The sequence below is a fragment of the Puma concolor genome, chromosome B4, assembly GCF_028749965.1.
Source record: "Puma concolor isolate L17-30 chromosome B4, mPumCon1.1.hap2, whole genome shotgun sequence".
NCBI classification, from domain to species: Eukaryota; Metazoa; Chordata; class Mammalia; order Carnivora; family Felidae; genus Puma; species Puma concolor.
In genome coordinates this window covers 62,026,014-62,043,346 of record NC_141673.1, presented here as the reverse complement: position 1 = coordinate 62,043,346, position 17,333 = coordinate 62,026,014, and the positions used below count along the sequence as shown (strand labels likewise).

General features: G+C 43.0%; 1 protein-coding gene across 2 annotated transcripts in view; it reads left to right on the top strand.

Moving 5' to 3' along the window:
* The window catches only part of NCKAP1L (NCK associated protein 1 like), a 40,321-nt gene that overhangs the window by 7,438 nt on the left and 15,550 nt on the right, over positions 1-17,333 (top strand). For both annotated transcript variants that reach the window (XM_086713171.1, XM_025930319.2), the window contains exons 4-21: positions 561-617; positions 1,094-1,236; positions 2,402-2,492; positions 2,583-2,720; positions 3,525-3,573; positions 3,672-3,828; positions 6,776-6,832; positions 7,090-7,186; positions 7,743-7,852; positions 8,023-8,155; positions 8,625-8,706; positions 8,888-8,946; positions 9,162-9,307; positions 10,679-10,811; positions 11,080-11,199; positions 13,269-13,414; positions 13,698-13,829; positions 15,316-15,534. In XM_086713171.1, coding sequence (XP_086569297.1) covers positions 561-617; positions 1,094-1,236; positions 2,402-2,492; positions 2,583-2,720; positions 3,525-3,573; positions 3,672-3,828; positions 6,776-6,832; positions 7,090-7,186; positions 7,743-7,852; positions 8,023-8,155; positions 8,625-8,706; positions 8,888-8,946; positions 9,162-9,307; positions 10,679-10,811; positions 11,080-11,199; positions 13,269-13,414; positions 13,698-13,829; positions 15,316-15,534 — 2,069 coding nt within the window. The remainder of the gene's footprint in view (positions 1-560; positions 618-1,093; positions 1,237-2,401; positions 2,493-2,582; positions 2,721-3,524; positions 3,574-3,671; positions 3,829-6,775; positions 6,833-7,089; positions 7,187-7,742; positions 7,853-8,022; positions 8,156-8,624; positions 8,707-8,887; positions 8,947-9,161; positions 9,308-10,678; positions 10,812-11,079; positions 11,200-13,268; positions 13,415-13,697; positions 13,830-15,315; positions 15,535-17,333) is intronic.

Here is a 17,333-nt window from a genome sequence, read left to right as displayed (position 1 = left end):
ATTATGTATGAAAAGAAAACGAATCCCTATCACACTGGAATGAGGGTTAAATGAAGGATATGCAAATTACCTAGTAAGTACTTAGCACATAGTAAGTGGTCAGTAAATAGAAACATAGAAGGTTGGGTTATAGTCTCATTTGTTAATGACTAATTTCTGAAAACGGGAGATGGATTACAAGAAAAACTTTTGGGATTTATCAATAAAAAATGGGTCTAATTTCTGGTATCTTAGAAACAGCCTATCAGATGATCTGCATTTTGTAACCTTTTTGTGTGTGTGCGTGTGGAGGAAGGGGGCACTGGGATGATAAAATTAGGGAGAGTATGTGTAATATAGTAGTGACTTGTGTCTGTGGAAACTTGGGCATTTGGTAGGGTAAGCTTAATAGGGGCCCACTGATGGCTTCCTGAGGAGAAACTCCCTCTATTCAGCTTCCTTTATGTAACTCAGTGGCTCTCTAGGACTTCTAAGGGAGAGAACCTTCCCTTCAAGTTCTAGTAGTACATGTCACCTTCTCTTTATTCTTTATTCATTCTCATTTCCAATTCTACCCCCAGGATCATGTATATGAGCTTCTCAACACCATTGATGCCTGCCAGTGCCATTTTGATATTGTAAGATTCTTCGTCATTCTCTTCTACCCTAGAAAAGGTCTTGGTTGGAACAGTGTGGGTTGGGAAGGGACTGGAAGAATGGCTATTCCTTCAGGATGATAATATATTACGATATGTTTAATATAATATACTGTATTATTCACTCCGTGACTATAGTTCTTTTGTATAAAGTGCTGAAGTTAAAGGATATTTACATGTGAAGCAGATCAGCAGTATGATTTATTTAATATAACAATGTCCTTATTCCACCTCTTCTAACCTCCAGATGTTACCAAATTTCCTGGCCTTTTTGTATCTTGAGCTCATTTTTAACCCCTGACTGTGGTTCTGATTTTCTCCTTCTGAATTTTCCATCCTACCAGTTCCTCCTTCTAAACAGACCCTTTCAGAGTCTATTTAGTACTGTCTGGAATGGTGGGTGAAATAGGAATTAATTGGCCTTGCTGTTCTTGGGTTCCTATGTATTTTCCTTGCAGAATCTCAACTTTGACTTCACCCGGAGCTACCTGGACTTGATCGTGACTTACACCTCAGTTATTTTACTTCTGTCACGGATTGAAGACCGACGGGTACTCATTGGCATGTACAACTGTGCCCATGAGATGCTGCATGGGCATAGGTGAGTTAAAAGGATTTAGGAGATGAAGAATCTCATACATGGTGGTATGAGGTACAAGGTGGACGCAAAGGAAATAGAATCCATGTTTTCTCATTTGAGGACTTACAATCTACATGATGATCCAGGCCAAAAAAAAAATTTAATTTTTTTTTAATGTTTATTTATTCTTGAGACAGAGACAGAGCATGAATAGGGGAGGGACAGAGAGAGAGGGAGACACAGAATCTGAAACACGCTCCAGGCTCTGAGCTGTCAGCACAGAGCCCGACGCGGGGCTTGAACCCACGAACTGTGAGATCATGACCTGAGCTGAAGTCAGATGCTTAACTGACTAAGCCACCCAGGCGCCCCCAAAAAAAAAATTTTTTTTAAATCCTTATAATGGCATATATCAACAAGTGCACAGCTCTTTTACATATAGTTAACTCTTGAGTATCTTCTAGCGGATTATCCAATTTGCATTGTCTCTGATCATTTTTTAATCCTGGGCTGGCTTCCACTGTGCTTTTCAGGTTATTGCGAAAGGAAGATAAAGTTTTCTTTTTTTAGTATTGGTAGGAATAATATTAGCAAGGTAAAGCCATTAGAGGTAAGTAATGTATGATAGTACATTTGAAGCCAAATATAAATGGATTTTGGATCATCTGAAATTCTGTGCCCCTCCATTAGTGCAAATAAAAATATTTAAGGGCTGAAAAAATGAAGACGAGAAGAATCAGAGTAGGCTGTGACACATTGTTCTATGTATGATGTGTATTCCCATGTGTCTCCAGGAATACCTAGGCACGTGCCTTACCCATTGGCTTTGAATTTACTTGTATCTTTTTGGGTTGTATACAGATTTGGACCTAGGCATGTTACTTGAATTGCAACTAATTAACGTGAATTTATAGAGTACCTATCATGTGTTCAGTACTATTTTGGGTACTTACATGGCAGAAACTTTCATGGACCTGCCCCAAACTATGTAGTTCTATCTAATAGCTTGATACACTTGGGTCTGGAATGGGTTATCTATATATGTAACTCACAGTTTAGTTTCTATATCTTTGAAGGTGGAGGGGGATGCCAGCCTATGCACACAGCTTTATCCCATCTGCAAACATGAGAGTTTACATCATGGTCAAGGGAGACCTGTAATTCTTCTTTCCTATGCTTTTTCCAGTGACCCCAGTTTTGCCCGTCTGGGGCAGATGGTGTTGGAGTATGATCACCCTCTGAAGAAGTTGACAGAGGAGTTTGGGCCTCACACGAAGGCAAGTTTCCTGAGAGAGTGGAGAATTCCTCTGGTGGAAGTATATCGTCCTCGTCATTGACATTAAGGATTCATTTGTTTATTCCCACAGGCTGTGAGTGAAGCTCTCCTCTCTTTGCACTTCCTCTTCGTCCGGAGGACCCAGGGGGCTGAGCAGTGGCGCAGTGCCCAGCTTCTGAGTCTCATCAGCAGCCCCCCAGCCATGATTAACCCTGCCAATTCAGACACAGTACGTTCCCTTCTCTGGTCAGTGATGACATTCTCTTTGCCAAGGCCATCTCTGTAGAGAGTGCTTCTTTCAAGAAATATCATCCCTAAGAGTGCTTTAGCCCTCTTCTAGGATATGCATCTAAGTTGATAACCTCTTATAGCTAAAAAATCATGTTTGGATTCGAGCTTTTGTTTGGACCAGGATTAGCGTGTGGCTGCCCATAGGAAGAATTTAATGAATAACCATAGAATGAATGGACAGATGAAAGTGAGTCATTAGACACCTATTCAGCCCAGCAGGAAATTAAACATAGGCATCAGTTAATGAACAAATATTTTTATTCAATTAATATGGGCCCAACATCCGTGCTTCAAGAACTTAAACTCTTGGAGGGAACATATGGCACGTAGTCATAAAAACACAAGAGATGGTACAAGATGAATGAGAAACGCCGATTTGTACTTGAGGTGGCAAAAAAATCCAAAGGAGGAAGCGATCATGAGAACATTTTGAGTATTGCTTTTCTAAGCTGTTGAAGAGATATTATATTACATGTTTCGTTGTCCCAACTTCCAGCCCAAGCTTCATTTCCTTTTCTCAAGTGTATTCATTTTTGCTCATTTCACTTCCACTGCCTCACCTCCATGATTGGCAGTTTCCCCAGCTACTGGTTTATCAAAGTGTCCTGAGTCAGTCTGGTAAAATAAAAGTTGGTTTTGATACTTAAATTCTAGTTTGACTGCCCTGGTCTTGACTGCCTTAGTCTTTAGGGGAAGACCAGGTTCAATAACTGCTTGACCATCTCTGCCTCTCTTCTCCCAGATGGCCTGTGAGTACCTATCTGTGGAAGTGATGGAGCGCTGGATTATCAGTAAGTTTTATGGGATCAGGTGGGAGTAGATGTCGCAGCGTGTTATGTGGATAGAAAATTCTAAAAGTCTTCATCTGCACTATTTTATCTACCTGCAGTTGGGTTTCTTCTTTGTAATGGGTGCCTCAACTCCAACAACCAGTGCCAGAAGCTGTGGAAGCTGTGTCTGCAGGGCTCCCTGTACATCACCCTAATCCGGGAGGATGTGCTACAGGTGCACAAGGTCACCGAGGACTTATTTAGCAGTTGGAAAGGGTGAGACATGAGAGCCAACTAATCTTATTTTGAGATTTTTAGGGTTTTGGGGAAGAGGGAAGGCAGAAGTGAAGGGAAGAAAACATTCTCAGGAGGGAAGATCGGTTATTTACATTAGATGACATTGAGAAGTCAAAGAAAATGAGGACTGGAAAATGTTCATTGGATGTGGCTATAAAGGTGGTCTTAGTGCCCTTCCTGTGCACAACTTCAGTTGAGTGGTAAGGTTGAAAACCGGGTTGTGGGTTTAGAAGCAAATGGGAGATAAGGAGTTTAATAAGTAATTCTTTTTTTTTTTTTTTTTTAATTTTTCAATGTTTATTTATTTTTGGGACAGAGAGAGACAGAGCATGAACGGGGGAGGGGCAGAGAGAGAGGGAGACACAGAATCGGAAACAGGCTCCAGGCTCTGAGCCATCAGCCCAGAGCCTGACGCGGGGCTCGAACTCACGGACCTCGAGATCGTGACCTGGCTGAAGTCGGACGCTTAACCGACTGCGCCACCCAGGCGCCCCAATAAGTAATTCTTTTAAGAAGTTTGACTGTGAAGGGAAGAATCGAGAGAGAACTATAAAGAGAAGGAGGCGTTGGATTGAGGAAGGGGTCACATATCTTTATTACTTTTTTATTATTGCGCACTAATATCCAGAAATGTACAAAATAGAAAGTGGACGTTGACTACAATCTCATCTCCCGGAATAGTTTGGCGTATGTCCTCCAGATGCTTGTGTGTCTGTAACACGTAAAGGTGTGAATGTGTTTTCAGCCTTACATAAGCAATTTTTAAAGAGCAATGGACCCGCCGCTACATTATGTTCTGCAGTTTGCTTTTTTTCACTTACTATATTTCGGATATTTTTCATGTCTGTCTATAGTGACTTATCTTATTCTTTTTAACAGTTGCATAGTATTCTATTATGTGGTTGTAACATAAGTTATTTACCCAATCCCCTGTGATGGACATTTGAACCATTTCCACTTTCCTTTCTTTGTTTTTTAACTGAAGCATAGTTGAGAGTGTTTCCTTTTTTAAAAAAAAATCATTACAAACAATGCTATAATGAACATTCTTAGACGCATATCTTCATGAACATTTCTCTAAGGTAGATTCTCAGAAGTGGAATTGCTGGGGTGAAGGGTATGCATATACCAAATTTTAATAGCTCCTACCAAATTGCCCTCCAAACAGCTGTATTATCTGCAGTCTATGAGAATACTTATTCCTCATACTCTCAACAACTGGATATTACCATAAAAAGAATCACTGTCAGAGTTAAGAGAGAGTAAGTCTAAGATTAATAATTAGAAGTTACAAGGGGTGGATTTGGGTCTATATCTACATCCATATCTGTATAGCTATAAAACTTTCTAATAATTATTGCTTGTTTTTTTTCGAAGTTTCTTTATTTCTGAGAGAGAGAGAGAGAGAGAGAGAGAGAGAGAGAGAGAATGAGTGGGGGAGGAGCAGAGAGAGGGAGACACAGAATCCAAAGCAGGCTCTAGGCTCTGAGCTGTCAGCACAGAGCCCAATGCGGGGCTCGAACTCGCAAACCGCAAGATCATGACCTGAGCTGAAGTCGGACGCTTAACCGACTGAGCCACCCAGGTGCCCCAAATGATTATTGCTTTTAAGGAATGGAAGGCATGTTTGAAGAGTGTTCAGTTCCCCATCACTAAGAACAACAACTAAGATGTAAGGTTTATAGTTGAGGGAGGTTTTTGGTATAAATGATCTAATTTGATCTTCATGGTACTTATATTCATGTGTAAGTATTAATATATTTTTTATAGATGAGAAAATGGAATTAAATCTCAATGCCACTCATTGGAAATAGGAAATGATTCCAGATTATTTGACTCTAATCCTGTCGCTTTCCATCATACTATGTAGAGGTGAAAAAATTATCTACCAGGAATGCTGTGGAGTTGAATCATGATTTAATTAAGATACTTTCCAAATCTAAATTTCTTTCATTCTGTGCCAAGTTCAGTAAGAGAGTGGTTTGGAAAAGGGAAAAGAAAGGTTATGAAGTTTGACTAATGCAGTGGCAACAGTGATGCAGGACAAGAGAAGACCGATGGACACAGGGAACACACAGAGCCTAAAGTAATGTGGGATTTTTGAGCCTGGATCACTAGTAGAAAAAGGAGATGGTCAGGAGAGTCAAATATTACAGACAAGTGAAGATCAGCGAAAAGGCCATTTGGTGATTCAACAGTTCACATTGACTTTAGAGAGAACAGTTTTTTAAGTGTCAAAAGCTTTGTGGGATTCAAGGGTCAGTGAAAGGTGAGGAAGTCAAGAGTTTAGGTGTGTCTTTGGAGGAGTTTGGTGGTGTGGGAGGACAGGAAAGTTCAGCAGGTTGTCAAGGTCAAGTGAAAGTCTTTCAGGATAAGGGAGGCTTTGAACTTATGTGTTGGGAGTAGAGAATAAACTGGTGGAGAGGGAGAGACCAAGTGACAGAGGTAACTGATAAAGAAAAATTCTAAGAGGAGAAGGGTGAGAATGGAATCCAAGGTAGAGCTGGAGTAACTACTCCTACTTAAGAGCAGGGCCCGTGTCATATTTATGCACTGCCTCTTTTGTCTCCCCCAAACCTGGAAGAGTACTTGGCCTAATGGTGTCAAGGCAGGAGCACATGACAAGAAGTCCAGACCCAGTTTTGCCATTACAACCCTATGTAACCTTGGGCAAGTCGTTCCTCTTCCCTGGATATTATTTTCTTCATCCGAAAATAGTGAGGAGAACTGGATAATCTCTAAGCTGTATGAGTCTCTTATTAGTAGGCCAGGGAGAAAAGTTGGGTTTGGAAAGATCCTGAAAGTGAGGGGTGCCCATGCTTCCCATACATAGGCTGTCATTTGGAATCTCTCAGGACTGGGAAGGTGGGACAAGGTCTCTAATTGGTGGTGTGGCCAACCCTGCTGTGCTTGTGTCAATTTTCAGGTATGGCAAGAGAGTGGCAGACATAAAGGAAAGCAAGGAGCATGTAATTGCAAACAGGTAAAGGTGGGGAATGGGCTCGCCAAGAGGGGATGGAATAGGAATCTCTCTTGACCTTTGTTCTCACCTAAACCGCCCACAGCTTAATTGCTTCAACCCAAGAACTTGCTGCTTCCCCACAGATTCTTGTGTTTTCTTACCAAGTCTAATGGCAGCACTGAATGTTCCTCCTATCTGATACCCCTTCCTAAATGCCTTAGGAGGATTTTTAAGGATGGGAGAGGCACTATTCTCTTGTTTCTACTTTCTTTCCTTAGCGGCCAATTTCACTGTCAACGGCGCCAATTTCTGCGGATGGCAGTGAAGGAGCTGGAGACTGTGTTAACAGATGAGCCAGGACTGCTGGGTCCCAAGGCAAGAAAATGAAATGCTGGCAGGGGAATGATGACCAATGATGAAAGACTCTGTGGGGGAGTGACTTGGCATTCATTAGTTTTTGCATTTCTGATTCGTTCGTGATCTGTTTATATATGTATACACTGATTCCCTTGAATCCTCCTGGAGCACCCCAAAACTTTTTGGATCTCTTTATTGGGTACCATCAGGGGGTAGTATATGATGCATTATAGCTATTTGTGTACTTGTCTTATCCTCTATTTGAGTGTGATCTAATTGAAGATAGAGCTTGCTTTTTTTTTTTTTTTTTTTTTTGCCAAACCACATAAATGCCTACTAAATATTTCCAAGACTTAATAGAGATGAGATAGTATTGACTGTGAGCTAATGTCAACATATGTGCATGTCTGATTCTGTTTCACGTGGTTTTTATGGGTCTCTGTGTTTATTATTGGATACTATTGCTGGTGAGGTTACACGATTGTGTCCGTAGGCATATTATCATGATGGTTCTCTGTGCTCTGAAGTCCATTTTTAAAGTTGAAAATTCTCATAATCTCTGTCCTTTCCTTAGGCCCTTTATGCTTTCATGGCTCTGTCCTTCATTCGTGATGAGGTCACCTGGCTGGTTCGCCACACAGAAAACGTCACCAAGACAAAGACACCTGAGGACTATGTTGACTCGTAAGTACTTGACATGGTTAAGAGCCTTGACCTTAGATGGATTGGGAAATGGAACAGGGAGGCATCAAATGACCTCAGGAGGTCTCCGTTTCTGCTCTATTATCACTGTCTTTGTCTCAGTTGATATTTCTAGTCTCAAAACCTCCCTGTTCTCTTCCTCGACTCTGCAGGAGCATTGCAGAATTGCTTTTCTTATTGGAGGAGATTAGGGCTCTTGTCCGGAGACACATCAAAGTGATACAGCAATACCACCTTCAGTACCTGGCCAGATTTGATGCCCTTGTGCTCAGTGACATCATTCAAGTAAGTTTAATTAACTAAACTTTGGAACTGTCAGGGCGATCCCTGGTCATTTCCCACTGGGGGCCACCCTGGCTGAATCTCATGCTTTGTAGATTGTCAAAAAGCCCAATTTTCCTCTCTGCATTTGTTGAAAGAAAAAAAAAAGACCGATAATCTCCACGGTCTTTTTTTTTCCCCCCTCTTACATGAAGAAATAGGAGAGAAAAATACTTAGGAGAGAATATTTCTTCTTACATGAAGAAATAGGAGAGAAAAATACTACTTAGAAATAGGAGAGAAAAATAAAGAGAAACTGGGTGTTAGCATGGCAGTGAACCCAGGGGATTTCCTCCATCTCTTGGTTAGCTCTTTCTGTTTCTGGCACTTACCAGTTCTTTCTACCTTCATTAACTGACTGAGCCTTGTGGTCCTGGTTTCTGTCCTGGTGGAACCTCTACCCACTTGATGTCAACTCGAACTTCTCTTTTAGAACCTGTCTGTGTGTCCTGAGGAGGAGTCCATTATAATGTCCTCATTCGTCAGTACTCTCTCCAATCTCAATCTCAAACAAGGTAATTGGAGGGAAGAGGAGAAGGTAAGGTATATAAGGGTGAACATCTTTTGTTCTAGAAATCTTGATCTCTTGAGCCAGGGAGTGGGACAAGATGACTTTGAAAAGGACCTACCATTCTGTGGAGTTTGATATAGGGTGCTGTTTTATTATTTTCTTTTAAACTTCTGTTTTTCTTGTAGTTGATAGTGGAGAGAAATTTGAATTCTCTGGATTGAGGCTGGACTGGTTCCGTCTACAGGTAGGTCTGTTCCTGTTAATGGTCCCGCCTTCTCAAGGTTCTTCCTCCTCAACAATCCCTTCTCTGTTTATTTCCTAATCTCTGCTGTATAGAGTGATTCAACATTGACAACTACTGATTGACAGGACAAACCCTAGCCAAACTGTAGCTCCTAGGTGGGCTGTCCTTTTCATTTATTTTGTTCTTCTCCACCCTTTTCCTAACTCCAACCACAGGCATATACCAGTGTGGCTAAGGCTCCCCTGCACCTTCATGAGAATCCTGACTTAGCCAAGGTGATGAATCTCATTGTCTTTCACTCCCGAATGCTGGACTCAGTAGAGACTATACTGGTGGAAACTTCTGACTTGTCTACTTTCTGGTATGCCCTTATTCAGAGCTCTTTATCATTTGACCTGATCTCTTCCCTGGCTTCTGTGGAGAACAGTAGTTCCTTCCAACAGATGGGAAAATATTGTTTGAGAGTTCCTTAGAGGCAGGTGCTCCAACTCACTCATGCCAGGTTCTACCAAATCATAGGAATTTTAGGTTGATTCCCTTTTGTTTTGGCTTTCTTTAGGATAATTATCTGTGATAATTCATCAGTATATATTTTTCCACACTGGTATCTTTGGAACCTTCTGCAGCTTCTTTTTATTCTTGGGGTATTTTGATTTAAAAGAGACATGGAAAATGTGGGGTTTCAGTGGAGGGAGCTGAAAATAATTGAGAGAGTTGGAGAATAGGGCCTTTGGAGAATGAAAATTACTTTGTCTTCCTTAGGTATCATTCAGCATTTATCAAGTGACCACTGTTGGACATAACTCTGTCCTTTGGCAGATCAAACAAACAACACAATATGTTGGCTCTGTTCTCTGCATTCAGTATAGGTGGGGAGATACAACACCCATGTACATGTGAAAAGGACATCAACATAATAATTGCAAATGTAAGAAAGTGTAGAAAGAGTGCATGATATTGAGAGGATATAGGGTTGAGGAAAGATTAGTATCATGGAATTAACCTGAGAAAGTTTTCTGGAGCCTCAGTGGTCGAATTTTGGGAGGGATGTGAATTAATATTACTGTAGGACTTCTAAATTAGGGGGAATAGCCCAAATCATGCAGAAGCTCTAGGGCGCCTGGGTGGCTCAGTCGGTTGAGCGTCTGACTTCAGCTCAGGTCATGATCTCACAGCTCGTGAGTTCGAGCCCCGCGTCAGGCTCTGTGCTGACAGCTCGAAGCCTGCTTTGGATTCTGTGTCTCCCTCTGTCTGCCCCTAACCCACTCGCATTCTGTCTCTGTCTCTCTCAAAAATAAACATTAAAAAAAAATTTAAATCATGCAGAGGCTCTGAGGGAAGAATAGCAAATTTTGGACAAGGGCAGGGAAGAAGATTAGCACTAAACCACCATGGGGTCCAGTATGAAAATCGAAAAGGGTTAAGTTTCTTGGTTTCCTGTCTACCTTAAGAGTAGGGAGTTGTGGGGGCACCTGGCTGGCTCAGTCTGTAGAGCATGTGACTCTCAATCTTCGGTTCATTAGTTCAAGCCCCATGTTGGGCATAGAGCTTACTTAGAGAGAATGATAGAGAGAGAGAGAGAGAGAGAGAGGTAGAGAGAGAGGAGGGAAGTGAGGGAGGGAGGGGTGAAGATCAGTAGATATTTGTTGAAAGAATGAATATTCTCTCCACCTCAAAGGGACCAGCAGGCTCCTAAACCCTGGTTCTAAGTCTGCTTCCCCTTTGTCTGCAGCTTCCATCTCCGCACCTTTGAGAAGATGTTTGCCGTGACCCTGGAGGAACCTACCATGTTGCGTTATGCCATTGCTTTCCCTCTGATTTGTGCTCATTTTGTCCACTGCACTCATGAGATGTGCCCGGAGGAGGTGGGTACCCTGACCTCTAAGCCCTGTCATCTCTCTAATCACATCTCATCCATATTCCACAAAACACAATTTCAAAGGTTGGTTTTGGTCATAAGAAGGGTACAAACATAGGTATGTGACACGTGACCCTAAGTGTCTCAGCTTGATGTAGAACGTGTCCTCTCTCTGGGTCTGTTTCTTCTTCTGAGTGGTGGCTCAGAGCAGATTATGAGGAAGAAGTGACTGTCTTGGTGTTGACAATTTCTTCCTTGGTTCCTCTTTTCCAAAGTACCCCCACCTGAAGAACCATGGCCTTCATCACTGCAACTCTTTCCTTGAAGAGTTGGCCAAGCAGACCAGCAACTGCGTCCTGGAGCTCTGTGCTGAGCAACGAAACCTGAGCGAGCAGGTAGGCTCAGTCTTCTCTCTCTATTTCAGTTTCCCTCTGTCTACCTTGTCTTCCTGTCAAATGCCAAGTTCTCTAACCCTTTCTCCCAAGTAGAGCTAGGGCTTTTGTGTACTTGAGTTTATGGCAGGTTTCTTTTCTTAGTGTAGTTCCTTCAGTCTTTACTCCCTTAGGACGAGATAGAGGTGTCCAAAAATACTCTTATTTGAACAGCTGCATACCAGCAAAATCTGTGCTCTCATTTGAAGCGTTCTGAGAGAGGAGTTAGCTCCCTTGTTTATTCCCCCTCCCGTCTCTGCCCTGTGTATGCATAATTAGGACTGTGGCCCCTATATCACCTGTCTTGTCTCACCTTTCTGTCCAGCTGCACCCTAATCTGTGGCCATGTGAACATTTTCAGGCACCTCCTCTGTGTTTATCCTCAGGGCTGCTTTCTTGTCCTTGTCTGCTTGTTTCCCCCACCCCCACGCCCCACCTTGACTGACTCACAGCACCTGGTCATGATTAGCTCAACCTAAATTTCAGAAAATTAGAAAATGAGGAACTTGTTGCCCTGGAGTCTTTTAGGTTTCCTGGACTACCCACCCTTCCTGGGTTTGAGTCAGGCTTTGTAGCAACTTTGGTAGAAGGGGGTCCAGGTTGTGTGTGTGTGTGTGTGTGTGTGTGTGTGTTGTGTATACATATGGATGGTTAATATTATTACTTACGTAACCTTCCCATTGTCTCATATGTAAAATGCGGATAAAAATAGTTTCTTCACAGAGGTATCATAGAGATGCAATGAAATAGATTATGTTAAAGATTTAGTACACCGCTCTCAATAGATGTCAGCTGCTATATTATTTGGTACTTACTGAGCCCTAAGCTCTGTGCTGGTTTTTTGGGACGGGGGTCCCAGAAGGAAGTTACACAATCCCTGCCCTTGGGGAATGTCCTGGTTTAAGGGAAAGAGGAGTACAAACACATGCCAGAAAGAAATTTAAGTGATGAATGCCCAGAAGCTAGGCAACCAAGTAGAATTGCAGGCATATTCTTCACTTATTTTGAGTCCCTACTACATGCAAAGGACGCGAAAGAGATTTGCTCAGTGTTGTATCAGGGGTGACTCAAGCATGATGTGAGTAATTGTTTTCACGCACACCAGGACTTTTGTGCCCAGATGAGTATTGCCCCCTCTAAAGTTATCATTTGGAATAAATAATTAGTGATGTTGCCATAACGAGCAGAGTTACGCTATTTTGGAATTACTTTCAGAATCTACCGCAGACGTTTTGGCATAATATCAGGGTTGACACATCTTTAGGGTCACATCTCTTAGCATGACTGTGAAGTACCAAAACCGGTTTTCTCATGGTGCTTACGCTACTCTAAGAGGAATTCTGAATGAGGAGTTTCCAGACGTGCTCTGCACAGGCTCCGCAGCATTGGATTAAGTGGAGAGAATTCTAAGATGATTATCTTGAAGGAGAAACCTGAATATATAATTCTATCTTATATTTTCTGTGCAGCTGACTGGGCTATCTCAGTGAAGAGAAGAGATACAGAATTGATTAATAATAATAAAAAAAGAGGTGGAAAGAGAGTGCTGGCCATATTGTGAGCTCTGAATCTTTGGACAGCTACATAGCACGGGCATCTGTATCCATGGGACAGAATATGAAGGGATGTAAAGAGAGATGGTTGTTCCATCCAAGCAAAAAATAACTTTCTTCCCAGGTTGGAAGATCCTAGAAAGTGTAATTGCGTGGAGCTCTTAGGTCCTATTCCTTTTACTTGAATTTTTCCATCAGTAAAGAGTTTCTCTCAGGATGTGAGTGGGGACTTGATGATCTGATCCATAAAATACACTACTGTTTCTAGACTTTGAGCCCTACCCATGGAGAGATATTTAGTGATACCTAAAAGAAATGAGTGCATTTCAAATTGGCCCCCATTCAAGGAGGAGATGCTGGAAGGAAAGAGAGAGAAAGGCAGACAAATAAAAGAATAGACAATAGTGGAGGGTCTGCGAGATGGGCTCCTTGTCAGTTTTAGGAATGGATCTCACTATTCACTTGTGTTTGTCCCTAAAGCTTCTACCTAAGCACTGTGCCACTACCATCAGCAAAGCCAAGAATAAGAAAATCATGAAGCAGAGGCAGACTCCCAGAAAAGGAGAACCTGAGAGAGACAAGCCAGGAGCTGAGAGTCACCGGAAGAACCGCAGCATTGTCACCAAGTGAGGACCTGGGCCCTTGAGGGCCAGGTGGCCACTGCCTCCAAGAAGGGAGAGCAGGGAAGAGGGAAGGTGATTCGGCAGAAGAACGTGGGAGTGGTGGTGGCAAATGGCAGATATGGAAAAGCACTTCCGTGTGAATTTCCTACTTTGCCTTTGAAGGCGGCATCAATGTCCTAGAAGTTGAAAGGGTCTGAGGGTCATGGGCCTGTCAAATCCTTCCTGGGTACTAGCAGGTAGTGCCAGCCCTGTAATTAAAGCTCATTTTACTTTCTCAATTTCCCAGCATGGACAAACTACACCTAAACTTGACAGAATTGGCGCTGACAATGAATCATGTGCACAGCTTCTCTGTGTTTGAACACACGATCTTCCCTTCTGAGTATCTCAGCAGCCATCTGGAGGCCAGACTCAACAGGTATCACTCTTTCCTTGTCTTCTATGTTTGCATAGTATGGTAGTCCTTTTTTTTTTTTTTTTGAGAGAGAGAGAGAGAGAGAGAGAGCACACACATGTGAGTGTGTGCGTGTGCGTGAGCGGGGAAGGAGCAGAGAGAATCTTTTATTAAAAAATTTTTAAAAATTTATTTCATATATAGAGAGGGAGCACAAGTGGGGAAGAGGGAGAGAGGGAGAGGAAGAGGGAGAGAGAGAGAGAGAGAGAGTGAGAGAGAGAGAGAGAGAGAGAGAGAATCCCAAACAGCCTCCATGCTCAGTGTGGAGCCTGACATGGGGCGCTATCCCATGACCCTGGGATCATGACCTGAGCCAAAATTGAGTTGGATGCTTAACTGATTGAGCCACCCCAGTGCCCCTGCATAGTATGGTAGTTCTTAAAGTTGGGTTCTGTTAGATTCATTTTGGTGGTCACTCTGATGGAGTTAATCTGGCATAGGTCTCAGGTATCTTTATTAAAATGCAATTAACAAAAAAGGTCCCAACATTCTACAGGTGGTTTGGTAAACAACCAGAACTGATCACCACTGGTTTAGTGGTTTAGTAGAGTGAGCGGGGATTTTGCAGTCAGGAGACCTGTGTTGACATCCTGGCCATTAGTTAAGACACTGGAGTGGGGAATCTGACTTGTTTGAGCCTTGTTTCCTACCCTGCAAATAAGGATAATGATATTTACCTTATAATGAGAATTACCTGTAATTGAGAATTGGTATAGAATTAAAGGTAATAATGTGTACGAAGTTCCTGACACATACAGGCTTCAATAAAATAGATTCCCTTCCTTCACTTTGCCTGTCTTTCCATTGCCACCTGAAGTAGGAGGAATATTCCTTATATTGGAGTTGAGTGCTATAGTCAGTAATTAGGGGAATGAGGGGAAGAGGTTTTGTTTTTTTTGTTTTTGTTTTTTGTCTTAAATAATACTCCAGTCTTCTGTGTTTTGTTTTGGAATTTGTAATCTATTCGCTTGAGTTGCCAGGGAAGGCGTGCTTGAGAAAGTGACATTTGGGTAAACTCCTGAAGAAGCCAAGTGTGTGACTATCTGAGGAAAGAGCGTTCTAGGTAGAGGAAATAGCCAGGGCAAAGGCTCTGAGATGGGAACCTGCCTAGAATGTGCAGGGACACGGGGGAGGCCAGGATGGCTGGACCAGAATGAGCCAGGGACTGATGGGTCAGATGTCAGGTTAGAGACTAGGTTGGAGGAGCTGGCAGACTGTGTAGGTGTTTCTATGTCATTGTAAGGACTTTGACTTTGACTCTGAGTGAGATGGGGAGCCTTGACAGGGTTTGAGCAGAGCACTAACAAATGTACCTACCTTTTTGGGTTTCTATGAGATTTAAAAGAGGTAATGTGTGTAGTTAAATCATAGCACAGCACCTGGAACACAGTATAAATGTGCTGCTACTGTGTTTAATATTATGATTGTGATTATGATTTTTGTCACCCAGAGCCATTGTGTGGCTGGCTGGCTACAATGCCACGACCCAGGAGATCACGAGGCCTTCTGAACTGTTGGCAGGAGTCAAGGCATATGTTGGTTTCATACAGTCGCTGGCTCAGTTTGTGGGTGCAGATGTTTCTAGAGTCATCCGCAATGCCCTCCTGCAGCAGACACAGCCACTGGACTCGTGTGGGGAACAGACGATCACCACTCTCTACACAAATTGGTCAGTGTTGCTTAGCTTCTTCCATTGCCTTACTCCTTTGTTACCACTTTTGCCTTTACACGGTCAGACCTTGGGTCCAGGCATTTTAGCTCTGAGGGTCATAGACCCCCAAATAGAGGCTTGTTTCTGCTAGAGGACTAGAGCAATAAGCGGGGGGGCAAACCCAGATGTCCTTCTTTCCATGTACCATCTATTTCTGACCTTCCATGTAACACCCATTCATCTACCCTGTAGCAATTTGACCTTTCCCCTCTTATTCTCCAGTTCTTAATCTTCCTTTTCTGGATTCTTACTGTTTTAATTTCAAATGCTCTCTCTTCCTCTTTCTGAAGTTCTCTTATTTCTCTTTGCCCAGCTTCTCTACCTGAAGACTATTCTGTCTAACACAGTATCTCCAGGATACAATCACTTCATCCCAGATACGACCATGTCGAGTCTAGCAGTTTGTTTTTAATAGGAAGGGAGCTGCCTCTCCAAAACCAGAGGAGGTAGGGATTAGCAACGTTTCCTTTGAGAGTTTAAGGATGGAAAGGAGCCAGATTCCTACCTCCCCAAGCCACTGGGTGGCGCTCTTAATCCAATATCAGCTCAGCAGGAGCCAGGCTGCAAAGAGCCCCCCTGAGCAGGGGGAAAGACGGAGACCAGTTTTGCAAGTAAGAATGCCACCAGGGGCGTGTCAGGAAAGGAAAATGGGTGTTGTGGGTTAGGTGAAGACTTTGAATTGTTAAAGAGGGCAAGCTTCTCTGAAGGGGGCACCCACCCCTTGCCTCCACCTGATCGCTACCCCCACTAAGCGCCTTACTTTTAATGGAAAGTCTCCCACTTTCAAAATTTTGACAACAAATTCAAACTAAAAGAAAAAAACCTCATACCTTTGATGGCTGGGTTTGCCCCCCACCCAGGGGACTTCTGTAAGACCTAGACCCAGAGCTAGTTCCTGGGTGAGTGGCAGGGGCTGGCCACACCCTCCTTTGCCTGGAGGTTGGGAGGGGATATTTGGAGGCTGGATGACCAGTGCTCACAAGGCTTCTGTCAGTCCAGGAGGTTTGACTTGGGACTCGGCTTCTAGAATCCTATGTCCTCAGTCCAACATTCTTTTATTTAAAAATTTTTTTTAACATTTATTTATTATTGAGAGACAGAGACACAGCGTGAGCAGGGGAGGGGCAGAGAGAAAGGGAGACACAGAATCTGAAGCAGGTTCCAGGTTAGTCCAACATTCTTTTATTTATTTTTTAATGTTTATTTATTATTGAGAGACAGAGACACAGCGTGAGCAGAAGAGGAACAGAGAGAGAGGGAGACACAATGGAACAGAGAGAGAGGGGGACACAATCTGAAGCAGGGTCCAGGCTCTGAGCTGTCAGCACAGATCCCGACTTGGGGCTCGAACCCACAAACTGTGAGATCATGACCTGAGCCGAAGTCGGACGCTTAACGAACTGAGCCACCGGGCGCCCCCCCTCAGTCCAACATTCCAACATTCTCATTGGAGAGGTTGAGGCTAAGTATATTTCAGAGGAGCCCAGTTAGTAGGAACTTTTTTCTTGTCAGTTTGGGCTTGTCTTACCTGACAGAGAGAGGCCTAGGGTGAGGGGAGAGAACAGTTGGAAAAGAGCAGGGGCTGAGAGAGGGGAGTGCATACTGTTACATCTGACAGCCCCGTGAAATACCCTGCGGACTGGAGGAGAAGCAGAATTACTACACTGCCAGTTGTTGTTGAGCCAATGGCTTGGGGTGTTAATTAGAGTGTTTTGCTGTCTTCTTTGAGTTTCTTCTCCCCACCCCAGCCTTTGGCA